Below are 12,215 nucleotides of genomic sequence, written 5' to 3'. Positions count from 1 at the left end.
AGCGGTTGGCCCTCTGGATGGTGAGGGAGGGAAAGGGGAGATAAAAGGAGACTTAGAGATGGCAGAGAAATTAAATGAGTTCTTTGCATCTGTCTTCACGGCAGAAGACCTCGGGCAGATACCGCTGCCCGAACGGCCCCTCCTAACCGAGGAGTTAAGTCAGATAGAGGTTAAAAGAGAAGATGTTTCAGACCTCATTGATAAATTAAAGATCAATAAGTCACCGGGCCCTGATGGCATACACCCAAGGGTTATTAAGGAATTGAAGAATGAAGTTGCAGATCTCTTGACTAAGGTATGCAACTTGTCCCTCAAAACAGCCACAATACCAGAAGATTGGAGGATAGCAAATGTCACGCCTATTTTTAAAAAGGGAAAGAGGGGGGACCCGGGAAACTATAGGCCGGTCAGCCTAACATCCATACCGGGTAAGATGGTGGAATGCCTCATCAAAGATAGGATCTCAAAACACATAGACGAACAGGCCTTGCTGAGGGAGAGTCAGCATGGCTTCTGTAAGGGTAAGTCTTGCCTCACGAACCTTATAGAATTCTTTGAAAAGGTCAACAGGCATGTGGATGCGGGAGAACCCGTGGACATTATATATCTGGACTTTCAGAAGGCATTTGACACGGTCCCTCACCAAAGGCTACTGAAAAAACTCCACAGTCAGGGAATTAGAGGACAGGTCCTCTCATGGATTGAGAACTGGTTGGAGGCCAGGAAGCAGAGAGTGGGTGTCAATGGGCAATTTTCACAATGGAGAGAGGTGAAAAGCGGTGTGCCCCAAAGATCTGTCCTGGGACCGGTGCTTTTCAACCTCTTCATAAATGACCTGGAGACAGGGTTGAGCAGTGAAGTGGCTAAGTTTGCAGACGACACCAAACTTTTCCGAGTGGTAAAGACCAGAAGTGATTGTGAGGAGCTCCAGAAGGATCTCTCCAGACTGGCAGAATGGGCAGCAAAATGGCAGATGCGCTTCAATGTCAGTAAGTGTAAAGTCATGCACATTGGGGCAAAAAATCAAAACTTTAGATATAGGCTGATGGGTTCTGAGCTGTCTGTGACAGATCAGGAGAGAGATCTTGGGGTGGTGGTGGACAGGTCGATGAAAGTGTCGACCCAATGTGCGGCGGCAGTGAAGAAGGCCAATTCTATGCTTGGGATCATTAGGAAGGGTATTGAGAACAAAACGGCTAATATTATAATGCCGTTGTACAAATCGATGGTAAGGCCACACCTGGAGTATTGTGTTCAGTTCTGGTCGCCGCATCTCAAAAAAGACATAGTGGAAATGGAAAAGGTGCAAAAGAGAGCGACTAAGCTGATTACGGGGCTGGGGCACCTTCCTTATGAGGAAAGGCTACAGCGTTTGGGCCTCTTCAGCCTAGAAAAGAGACGCTTGAGGGGGGACATGATTGAGACATACAAAATTATGCAGGGGATGGACAGAGTGGATAGGGAGATGCTCTTTACACTCTCACATAATACCAGAACCAGGGGACATCCACTAAAATTGAGTGTTGGGCGGGTTAGGACAGACAAAAGAAAATATTTCTTTACTCAGCGCGTGGTCAGTCTGTGGAACTCCTTGCCACAGGATGTGGTGCTGGCGTCTAGCCTAGACGCCTTTAAAAGGGGATTGGACGAGTTTCTGGAGGAAAAATCCATTATGGGGTACAAGCCATGATGTGTATGCGCAACCTCCTGATTTTAGGAATGGGTTAAGTCAGAATGCCAGATGTAGGGGAGAGCACCAGGACGAGGTCTCTTGTTATCTGGTGTGCTCCCTGGGGCATTTGGTGGGCCGCTGTGAGATACAGGAAGCTGGACTAGATGGGCCTATGGCCTGATCCAGTGGGGCTGTTCTTATGTTCTTATGACCACGGAAATTGTCTATGGACAATGCTGGCTCTTCAGCCTAGAAACGGAGATGAGCACTGCCCCTAGAGTCGGAAACGACTAGGCTTAATGCTGGGAGGAACCTATATAGCAGGGGTGTCAAACATAAGACCAGGGGGCCGGATGTGGCCCACAGAAGCTTTTTATCTGGCCCTTAGACTCTTGGCTGCTGAGCAGTGCTAAGGTGTTACTGCTGAAAAGGCAGCCCACTTGAAAATTGGGCTTTCCGATATCTTGAAATATGATCAAGATTTGTATATTTTCTCTTTTGTTATTTGCAGCTAATGAGTTTCTAAGTGAGAAAAAAGTGTTTATTTTTGGTTATTACCTGTTTAATGACATCACTTCTTGCTTAATGACATCACTTCCGTCCCTCAGCAGGCATCATGAATGCTATGTGGCCCTCTGTATGAAATGAGTTTGACACCCCTGCTATATAGGCTTTTATGTCATGTCAGGCTCGGTCCTGTCGTGAGAATGCATGATGGCCGGATCCCAAAGGATCTCCTCTATGGAGAACTCGTGCAAGGAAAGCGCCCTACAGGTAGACCACAGCTGTGATACAAGGACATCTGCAAGAGGGATCTGAAGGCCTTAGGAGTGGTCCTCAACAGGTGGGAAACCCTGGCCTCTGAGCGGCCCATTTGGAGGCAGGCTGTGCAGCATGGCCTTTCCCAGTTTGAAGAGGCACTTGGCCAACAGTCTGAGGCTAAGAGGCAAAGAAGGAAGGCCCATAGCCAGGGAGACAGACCAGGGACAGACTGCACTTGCTCCCAGTGTGGAAGGGATTGTCACTCCCGAATCGGCCTTTTCAGCCACACTAGACGCTGTTCCAGAACCACCTTTCAGAGCACGATACCAGAGTCTTTCGAGACTGAAGGTTGCCAACAACTTATATAGGCTTTTAACAATGGTAGTAAATGGGACTGACTCCTGGGAAAGTGTGGGTAGGATTGCAACCTAAGCTTCTTAAAAATGTTCCTGCTTGATGATGTCACTTCTGGTCATGACATCACTTCCAGTGGGTCCTGACAGATTCTCATTCTAAAAAGTGTGAAATGTTTGAGAACCACTGCTCCCATGGATATTCAGCTACTTCAAAGTTCATAGAGCAGTGTTGCTCAAACTGTGGGTCAGGACCCACTAGGTGGGTTGCGTAATGGAAATGCGCAAGACCCCTCAAGGAGATAGGGTGTAGTGTCAGCAATGGCCCCTTGCTCTGGCAGGCAAGCATAGGGTTAAACCCAGGGCTCTAACTAGCAGTGGGTCTGCTGCACAGCTGCAACCACTAGAGCAGTGTTTCTCAAACTGTGGGCTGGGATGCAGTAGGTGGGTCCTCATTCATTCCAATATTATTTTTAATATATTAGACCTGATGCTACCATGGTATGTGACTGCATTTGGTGAAATATTACAGACCTTTGCTTTTAACAAATTACAGTCTATATTATTTTAGTAAATGGAATTTACTCCTGGGTAAGTGGGGGTAGGATTACAGCCTAGAAGTATTAAAATTTCCTCCTTGATGATGTTGCTTCTGGTCAGGACATCACTTCCGGTGGGTCCTGACAGATTCTCATTCTAAAAAGTGGGTCCCAGTGCGAAATGTGTGAGAATCACTGCACTAGAGGCAAGCAGGTCATTAAGGGATAAAAGCAACACCTGATGAAGGGAGAGTTTGGTGGATAGTAGGAGGAGGAGAGCTTGAAGGAAGGAGACTGGACTGAATTGATGGATTAATGGACTGAGGAACTAATAGCTGATGGACTAACTGACTAATGGACAGATGGGTGAATGGACTTCTGAGGATTGCTGGAACAAAGACTGCTGGAGACACTGGAGATTGGTGTGTGGTTGCCACTCCAGGGCTGACGAGAGGGGGGCAAAGGGGATAATTTGTACCTGGGCCCAGGCTCAAAAGGGGCCCAGGAGCCAGTGGAGGGGGCCCAGAAATTTCCTGGGATCTTATATTTTCCCATCTACTCACACTTGTTGCCTGCACAGAATGCTGGGGACACTACCACAAGCGCGTGGCTGCAGCCACTGGAAAGCCATATACCTTGGACCTAGGAATGCATACATGACATTCCTTAACACAGTGTCAAATCTGGGAGGAAACTGGCCTGCTGCAGTAGCTCCTTGGCTTGTGGATCTGCTTGCCTTGAAGGAGTGTGTAGGAGCTCAGGGGCACAGCTGCAAGACTACAGCTGCTGCAAGAGCAAGTTTTGGTCTGCACTGGACACTTTCCATTCTAGTGTGAGCCTAAATACAATGATGCTAATTTTCTGCGTAGTTTTCTATATTTAAAAGATTTTAGAGAGACTTAGGAGTGTGTTTGGTTTTCCGTATTACTGTATCTAGTTGCTGATGCCACGTGGTTGGATAGACCAGGGCTCCAAAGACTTTTCCAGCTATCTCCACTCTCCCTCCATCTTGTTTCACCCCTCCCTGCCCCCATTCTACTCACCTGTCACTACCCTCCTCCGCTCTTTCACCCTTCCCCCTTTGCAAAGGGGTTCAAAAGAAACTTTGTACCCCCTGCTAAAATTCCTCTCAGAGGCCCTGTGCCACTCCCAAGAGCTTCTGAGGACCAAGGTGTTGCTGTGGTGGCTGGAGAAGCTGCTGGCAGGAGAGGGGAGGAAGGAGGACCTCTGCAGGTTGAACAGCTGAGCTACCCTGGTGGTGGTGTCTAGCCGTGCTGCAATGCAGACCTAGGGCCATTGTTGGGGAACACAGGGAAGCTGATGAGCTTAAAACGGGCATAGGTTCTCTGGGTGGTTGGGAATTTAGCCAAACAGGTCATGAGCCAACTTCAGGTGCATACCCATTCATTTCAATAAAATACACATTGAAATGAACGGGGACGCACCAGAAATTGGTTTGTGACCTGTTTTGCTAAATTCCCAACTTTGTGTAGATTTCATTAATATTTTTTTTTACTCTATTAAAAATAAAGTGGTTCTCATACTTTTTATACCAGGACCCACTTTTGGGATGATAATCTGTTGGGAAGTGATGTCATGGCCATGAACTCTGGAATATGGCTCCCCAGTCTGGAAGTACGAGACTCATACATAGACTCGTACATAGCTGCTCAAAACTAAATGCCCAATAGATGTCCTCTGTCCTCTTCAGCACTTGCACATCTGGTTGGGGAGAGAGGGGAGGTTCATTGCAGTCTTGGGCTGCAATCCTATCCACACTTACCTGGGAGTAAGCCCCATGGACTGTAACAGGACTTACTTCCGAGCAGAGTAGGCATAAGAGTGGGTTCTTACTTCATTCTGTGCTAATGGGGAAGATGAAGCTCAAAGAAGCTATTGCCGGTTATCTGTTCAAGGCTGCGTGAGTCACGAGTCATGTACACAGCACCCTTGAGCATGGATGATGGTTATATGAACCTCCCCTGCGCATGCTGTGCATCACCTCCCCTGTACAGCTTGCACCCCTCCCACAGCCCCCTGTGATGCTACTACAAGGACTATCACGACAGACAGAAACTCTCCCAAAGTCCCACCTCTGATGTCTTCTGTAAAAGAGCCTCATCTGAAATCCTGCAGATCTGCTACCAGCCAGTGTAGTGACTCTATGGACAGCAGTTCTGTATGCTCAAAAACACTAAGCAGCAGAGAAAGGGCTTCACTAGAATTGCCACTTCTCATATCGTACAGTTCCTGCAACTTCACCAAATATTCCTTTCACTAAATTGAATGTGGCTGTTTAGTCACCTCTTAGGACAAGTACAGGCAAACTGAGGGCCTATTCTTATCCCCAGCCCCCAGGGGAAGATGGGGTAGATGGGTAGATGGGACTCCTCAGCCTGGGAAGGCAGCTCATCTGAGAGAAGGAAAACTCTGATCCCAAACCTCCACTGCCTTGTGGCTACATCCAGTTAAGGAAAAGGCTTCAGGAGTCAACCTCGAGGCAAAATCCGGAGCTGGAGTCCCTGAGGCAGTTCATGGCTGAACACAGTCACGTTCTGGCAACTCCTGCGACGCCGCTGGAACCAACCGTATTGGCCTCTGCCTTTCCATTGGACCATTTCAGCGATGTGGAGAGGGGGGATTTGCTGCATGGGTAACAGCCTATCCTTCATACCTACTTTACCCAGGCTTCATGCACTGGAGAGGACACTCTGTTCCAGAACCACCATTCAGAGCATGACACCATAGTCTTCCGAGACTGAAGGATGCCAACAACAAATTGAATGTGTTTTTTTTTCTTTTCCTTGCTTTGAGAGGTGGACACATGCCAAGTCTTTTTATATTCTTCTTACATAGTGAAGGAATATTTTCTCAGCACTCCAAGGGGGAAAAATAGCCTGCCTTGAATCAGAACATGGAGAAAAATTATGTCCCAAAAATGGAAATAAGGACTAACCAGGGCCCCCCGGGGGGGGGGGTAGAAAAAGCAAAGGATTTTGAATTGGTTTGGAGAACACCTTCAAGGTTTTAATAATGGGATGACGGGGGGGAAGGGGGGAGTTAGCAAGCTTCACGGGACAAGGTCTGGCTCTTTCCCCTCCACACAGGAAGTTCATGACTGTATGTCAATATATATTATATGTGTCATACGAACAAAAAACATTTTTATAACAACAATGTAAAGAGCAGGAATTATATACACACATGCATATTTATATGAATTCCCTCCCACCGTTGGTTCCTTCAAGTCCTAGTGCAGATGACCCTGAGGTGTTTGTGAAAATCAGTGGGGGGGGGGGGCAGGCAATGGTGAAGGAACTGAACACCCCAAGAGTCCAAAGGGCTGAGACTTCCTTGAAGAGGATTCAAAGATTCCAGGAAGTGCTTCCCTAACATATAGTGTTGCTGGTGGGAGAAACAACAGAGAGTCCTTGGCAAGAAGCTGTGCCGTCAGTGCTGGCCACCTCTTTCTACACAGCCTGGACACAAGGCCTCCTCCTGTGTGGCTCACAAGGGCTCGTGATAGACGTGTGCAAGGGGGGAGTCTTGGAGCTGGACGCTCAGACCCTGCGGAGAGGTCGCTGGCTGGCTTGCGAGGTGCCCATCTCTTGGGCTCAGAGTCCTATCGCCTTGGGGCTCCATGTAGAGGGTGCCAGCCTCCACAGGTCCTTCCAGAGGGCCAGCCTCACCTGTTGCATTGTCTTGCTTCCCCACTGGCCGCTGAGTGGGGAAGTCATATTGCGTTTGAGGCTCCGGGCATCCCGGCGAGGACAGCTGCCCTGCCTGGCTTTGAGAAGAGGGGATGACTCTGACAACACAGATGTTCTTCCGGCCAGCTCCTCCCTCCGGCTCTGCGGCTTGCTCAACGAAGGGGGTGGCGTACTCTGGCTCAGGTGGCAAGGGCTCCGCGTACTCATGATATTTCCCTGGCACATCATAGTGATTCACCACCAGGGGGAGTGTGTAGCCTTCATCCGGAGCAGGCTTAAAAGTGGAGGGCGCAGTCTGGCTGACGGGGCTCACTTGCACCACATCTGGTTCCGCATATTCTGTCAAGGGGCAAAAAGGAGAACTTGAGAAACAAGAAACCTGGGATTTGTAGTTCAGGACCAAACGGAAGTTTATTGGAGAGAAGGGGACCCCCAAATTGTGGAACATCCTGAGACATTAACCTGGTGCCTTCATGACTATCTTTTAGGAGCCAAGTGATGTCCAGCATTGATTGCCTCATTCATTATCATGCCTTTTTACCGTAACTGATTCTCATTGCCTGGGGCTTATTTTTCTGTTACTATCTGTAGTAGGCTTCGATGATATGTATACTTACCTGGGAGTAGGGACATGCAGTGCAGGGGCAGCAGGTGAGGCAGAACTGCCCAGTTGTTGTCAGTGGAAAAGCACTGCAGCTGCCCCTCCTTCTTACACCTGAGGAAGCTCTTTTACATCCACTTTCTTGGGTGTAAAGAGAGCTTCCTCAGGTGTAAGTAGGTGGGACAGCTGCAGTGCTTTTTCATGGATTACAATGGAGCTGTTCTGCCTCACCGGCTACCCCACACTGCCTGTTTGTGCCTGGGAGTAAGTCCCATTGCCCACAATGAACAGTGAACATGTCCAGGGTGGCACTGCGTGAGTACTTCTTTTGGCCCAGATCCTGCAAGCACGACTCATATGCCCTGTACTGAATACAACACTCAGCCATAGGATCCAGCTGTGATGGACTCTGATGCACTGCCAAGGGGACTTTCTCTGAAGCCCCCATTTCCTGCTTCTGTGGCGGCCTGGCTCATTGCGCAAATGGCATCTATGCCCAGCTGCTCCAGAATGCAGATGTTTGCTGTTGGCCTTGGGCCCAATTCCTCCGCCCCCGCCCCACTCTGCATCACAGATGGAAATCACCAGTCAATGGGCCCATCTGTGTGGGGCAAATGTATGGGGTTGCCCTTGGGACTGTAATTAAGCTCCAGGCCTGCTGAGTTGCTTCTGGACAATGTGCAGCATTGGCCTGAGACTGATTTATGAACAAACAAACCCAGGCTCTTAGAATTCAGCCTTTGACTGCTCCATCAAGGTGGAACAAACAAGCCATTCAGGACTGCCCCCCCCCCCCGTGCTTTGGAGGAAAGGAAATACTAAGGGAAAAAGACAGAGGTGATGTGGATGCACTCAGAATACCAATGCTCATAAATATGCACATAATTGCATTGCATACACACTTCCCCACCACATTCTTGAATTCCCTCTTTCTCATGTGAGCCTGTTGGGACAGGGACCTTCCTCCAATTCAGTTTACAGTGCCCTGCACACAGATAGCACTTAAATACTAAGGAGCCCTTTCCTTTCTCATGGTTGTATCCAGAGAAAGTCAATCTCAAATAAGCATCATTGAAATGAGCATGACATGTTAGACTCTGGACTTAGCATTCTTTGGACAATGTCCAGAATCAGAAAATTCTGAATTTGCTGAAACATGTGCAACTCCATTGGTTCATATTAGCTTGCACATCTCATCACTTCTTTTCTCCTGAACAAACCTGCTTGCTCTCTAGAATTGTTGGGGGGGGGGGGGGCTCTTCTGCATATCCTGTTGTCATCTGACATTTGACTGGGACAAGAGAGTATAATAGGTTCTTTTGCGTGACCACGTCTAGATCTTGGCAATTCCTTCCCAGAAGAGATCAGCATGGCTCCTCAAGGCCGTCTGAAGTGGTCATCTCAGGCAGCAGATTTGATGGGGGCACCTGTCCAACTAACACTCCTCCTAACCTCCTCCCTCCTGGATTCAAACAGGAAGAGGGGGACAGAGTAGAAGAGGAAGTGTGGAGGAGAGACTGGTTGACAACCTTCAGTCTTGAAAGACTATGGTATAAGCCTACAGCACTCGGTATTCCCAGGCGGTCTCCCATCCGAGCACTAACCAGGCCTGACCCTGCTTAGCTTCTGAGAACAGACGAGATCGGGAGATAGTGTTCAGTATAGGGAGATGGTTGGCAACCTTCAGTCTGGAAAGACTATGGTATAAGCCTACAGCACTCGGTATTCCCAGGCGGTCTCCCATCCAAGTACTAACCAGGCCTGACCCTGCTTAGCTTCCGAGATCAGACAAGATCGGGAGATAGTGTTCAGTATAGGGAGATGGTTGGCAACCTTCAGTCTGGAAAGACTATGGTATAAGCCTACAGGACTCGGTATTCCCAGGCGGTCTCCCATCCAAGTACTAACCAGGCCTGACCCTGCTTAGCTTCCGAGATCAGACGAGATCGGGCATGTGCAGGGTAACAGAAGAAGAGAAGGGTATGGGCTACAGCAGTGGTTTCCAAAGCCCTATTTGGACTTTGGGACCACAGTAAGTATTGGTGGGGGCAGGGAGGGGGAGCCATCAGTGGTGCTGCAGCAATTTTTAAAGGGAGCAAGGGATTTTAAAGGAGCAAGGGATTTTTAAAACTTACCTGGGGGAGGGTTGCGCTGGCCTCTGGGACAGTTTGGGAGGCTCAAAGCCCTCTTTGCGGGCCTCCCTCCTTCTCCAAATAGCTCCAATGGGGGATCAGGGCTCACTTCCAGTTCTCGCACGAGTGTGCTCTGATCACCAATCTGAACTATTTGGAGCAGCGGAAAGGCCTGCAGAGGGGGTAGCAAGTCTCACCTGGGTGAGTTAAGAAAAACCCTTGCTTCTGGCGGTGGCGTGATTGCTGTGGTGCTGTTGGGGCACCCATTTCTGGGCCACTCCTCTTAAGGGGGAATGAACCTCTTCAGGTTCCCCTGGTGGGTCGCGACTCACCAGTTTGGGAACTACTGGGCTGGCGTGTCTCCCACTCATCTCTCCTTCACACTTCCTCTTTCACCCCGCTATCTCTTCCTGTTTGAATTCTGGGAGGGGGGGGAGGAAGAGGACTGGTGGAGGTTGTTGCTGGTGTGCTGCTTGGTAAGGAGGGAATGACATTTGATGCGCTGCCTTAGCTGCTAGGAGGTTTTGAGCCAACCTTCTGACCTTTCCTGAATGACTTATTTCCTGCTGATGTTACAAGAAGTGAAAGAGTTTTTTTCCTCAGTGTTGCTGTTAATGTTTGGCCTCGCTCTGGGCGATGAATTTTGGGCTTGGTTGTAATCAGCTGTCTCCTGTTGTTTGTGCTTTGTGTTTCTGATTCAATTGTTGCTTTTTAATATCTTTCTAATCTGCCTTCAGTGCCTTTGGATTGAGGCAGGGCACAAGAGCTTCCAATAAACCAAACAGGCAGACAGATGGAACCTACCTGGGGACTGAATTTCGCTGAGGTCCCCTGGCATTCCAGCTCCAGGAAATGAGCCCATTTCAGAGGTAGACAGGTGCAGGCTCCCTCCGGAACAAACCTGGCTGGCCTCTGATGTTGAGTAACCTAACACGGAATTCACAGTCAGCAGAAGCAATAAAAGGATGGAGCAGCTCAGCCATTGCAGACCTGTTTTCCCTCTTGAAAAAGAACCAAATTATTGGGCGATGATACTTCTTGCAATATTTCTTAATGGTTTTACGATGAGTCCAGTGTTTAGAAGCGCCAGTTCCGTAGATGAGAGGGAAGGAGGGATGGTTTGATACTCAATGCAAAGTGAAAAAAATAGAGTTGAGAAATGACACACACATGAACAGCCAATCAGTTGCTGTTCCCTAAGGTACGGGCCAGCCCTGGCTATAAATACATAGTAAGTCAGCATTTCTCAAACTGTGGGTTGGGACTCACTAGGTGGCTCATGAGACCATTTCAGGTGAGTCATGTAGCACCTAGCTCGACCACCACTGAAAATACAGGGTACAGAGCTACTGGGCAGGGCAGGCTCCTGGTAGGAGAGAGGCAGGGTGCTTTGCTCTGAATAAGTGGGAAGATGGGACACTGGAAAGGGGAGAAGGCTGTGTGGTTGGAGAAGGATCCAAGCCTGTGTTTTGCTTTGATTTCAGAGCTGGAATGCTTGAATACCAAACTATGCAAAATAACAATACAAGCTTGCAGTGCAATGGGACTTTGGCTGATCCTGGCTTGAAGCCTAAGGGCACAATCCTAACCCCTTAGGTCAGTGCTTTCCAGCACTGGCATAGCGGTGCCAATGGGACATGTGCTGCATCCTGCAGTTGGGTGTCACTCATGGAGGCCTCCTCAAAGTAAGGGAATGTTTGTTCCCTTACCTCAGAGCTGCATTGCCCTTATGTCAGTGTTGTAAAGCACTGACATAAGGGGTTAGGATTGCACCCTAAATTGATGATGTCACTTCTGGCCACGGCATCACTCCCAGGTTAATGACATCCCTACCGGTGGGTCTCGACAGATTGTCATTGTAAAAAGTGGGTCCCGGTACTAAAAGGTTTGAGAACCACTGTAGTAAATAGTTTCGAGGATGATATCAAGGTTCTTATTATAAAAACTCAGAAATAACTGTGGCAAGGAAAAGTAACCTGCTTTCAGTAACTGCCCAAAATGAATTGACTGTTATCTCTAAAAATGAATTGGGGAGTTACTTCAAGACTTGAGTTCAACACCACCAAATCCAAGCCTGTTCTGCCTCATGGCTGGAAATACAGGATGATCTGCTCATCGCCAGTTCCTGAATATGATCAGTGATCACCTTGCCTCTCTGTTAATGCATGTTTTGTGCGCTGTTGGGTGTTTTACCTTTCATGAGGCTGCACTCCTGGTCAACTGCTGTCTTCCTGCTGTGGGAGAGAGAGAAAGAAAAAAGAATTACATGAATTCAACAGCAGCTCTTGCACACAGAGCCTGGTGCGCCCAAAGCACACGGTGCAGTTTTGTAGCCCCTTTTGGAAAAGAGGCAAGGAGATCTGCTTTTAAATCGCAAGTCAGAAAAGCATTCAGTGCTCCCGAGTGACACCCAAAAGACTTTGTGCCAGTGTTGTGCGACGCAAGC

The 12,215-nt window shown here is 48.6% G+C and overlaps 1 protein-coding gene and 1 pseudogene across 1 annotated transcript in view; both read right to left on the bottom strand.

The window, feature by feature from the left end:
• Positions 1-6,331: 6,331 nt before the first annotated feature.
• LOC136661684 (discoidin, CUB and LCCL domain-containing protein 1-like) overlaps positions 6,332-12,215 on the bottom strand; it is a 49,679-nt gene continuing 43,795 nt past the window's right edge. The window contains exons 13-15 of the mRNA XM_066639057.1: positions 11,963-12,003; positions 10,574-10,696; positions 6,332-7,375 (exon numbers count right to left, since the gene is read on the bottom strand). Coding sequence (XP_066495154.1) covers positions 6,834-7,375; positions 10,574-10,696; positions 11,963-12,003 — 706 coding nt within the window. The 3' untranslated portion in view covers positions 6,332-6,833. The remainder of the gene's footprint in view (positions 7,376-10,573; positions 10,697-11,962; positions 12,004-12,215) is intronic.
• On the bottom strand, positions 9,497-9,610 carry LOC136662022 (5S ribosomal RNA; annotated as a pseudogene).

This window comes from Tiliqua scincoides, chromosome 10 (assembly GCF_035046505.1).
Source record: "Tiliqua scincoides isolate rTilSci1 chromosome 10, rTilSci1.hap2, whole genome shotgun sequence".
Classification (NCBI taxonomy): domain Eukaryota; kingdom Metazoa; phylum Chordata; class Lepidosauria; order Squamata; family Scincidae; genus Tiliqua; species Tiliqua scincoides.
Note: the sequence above shows the minus strand (reverse complement) of the source record. Positions and strands in the feature narration are given on the sequence as shown.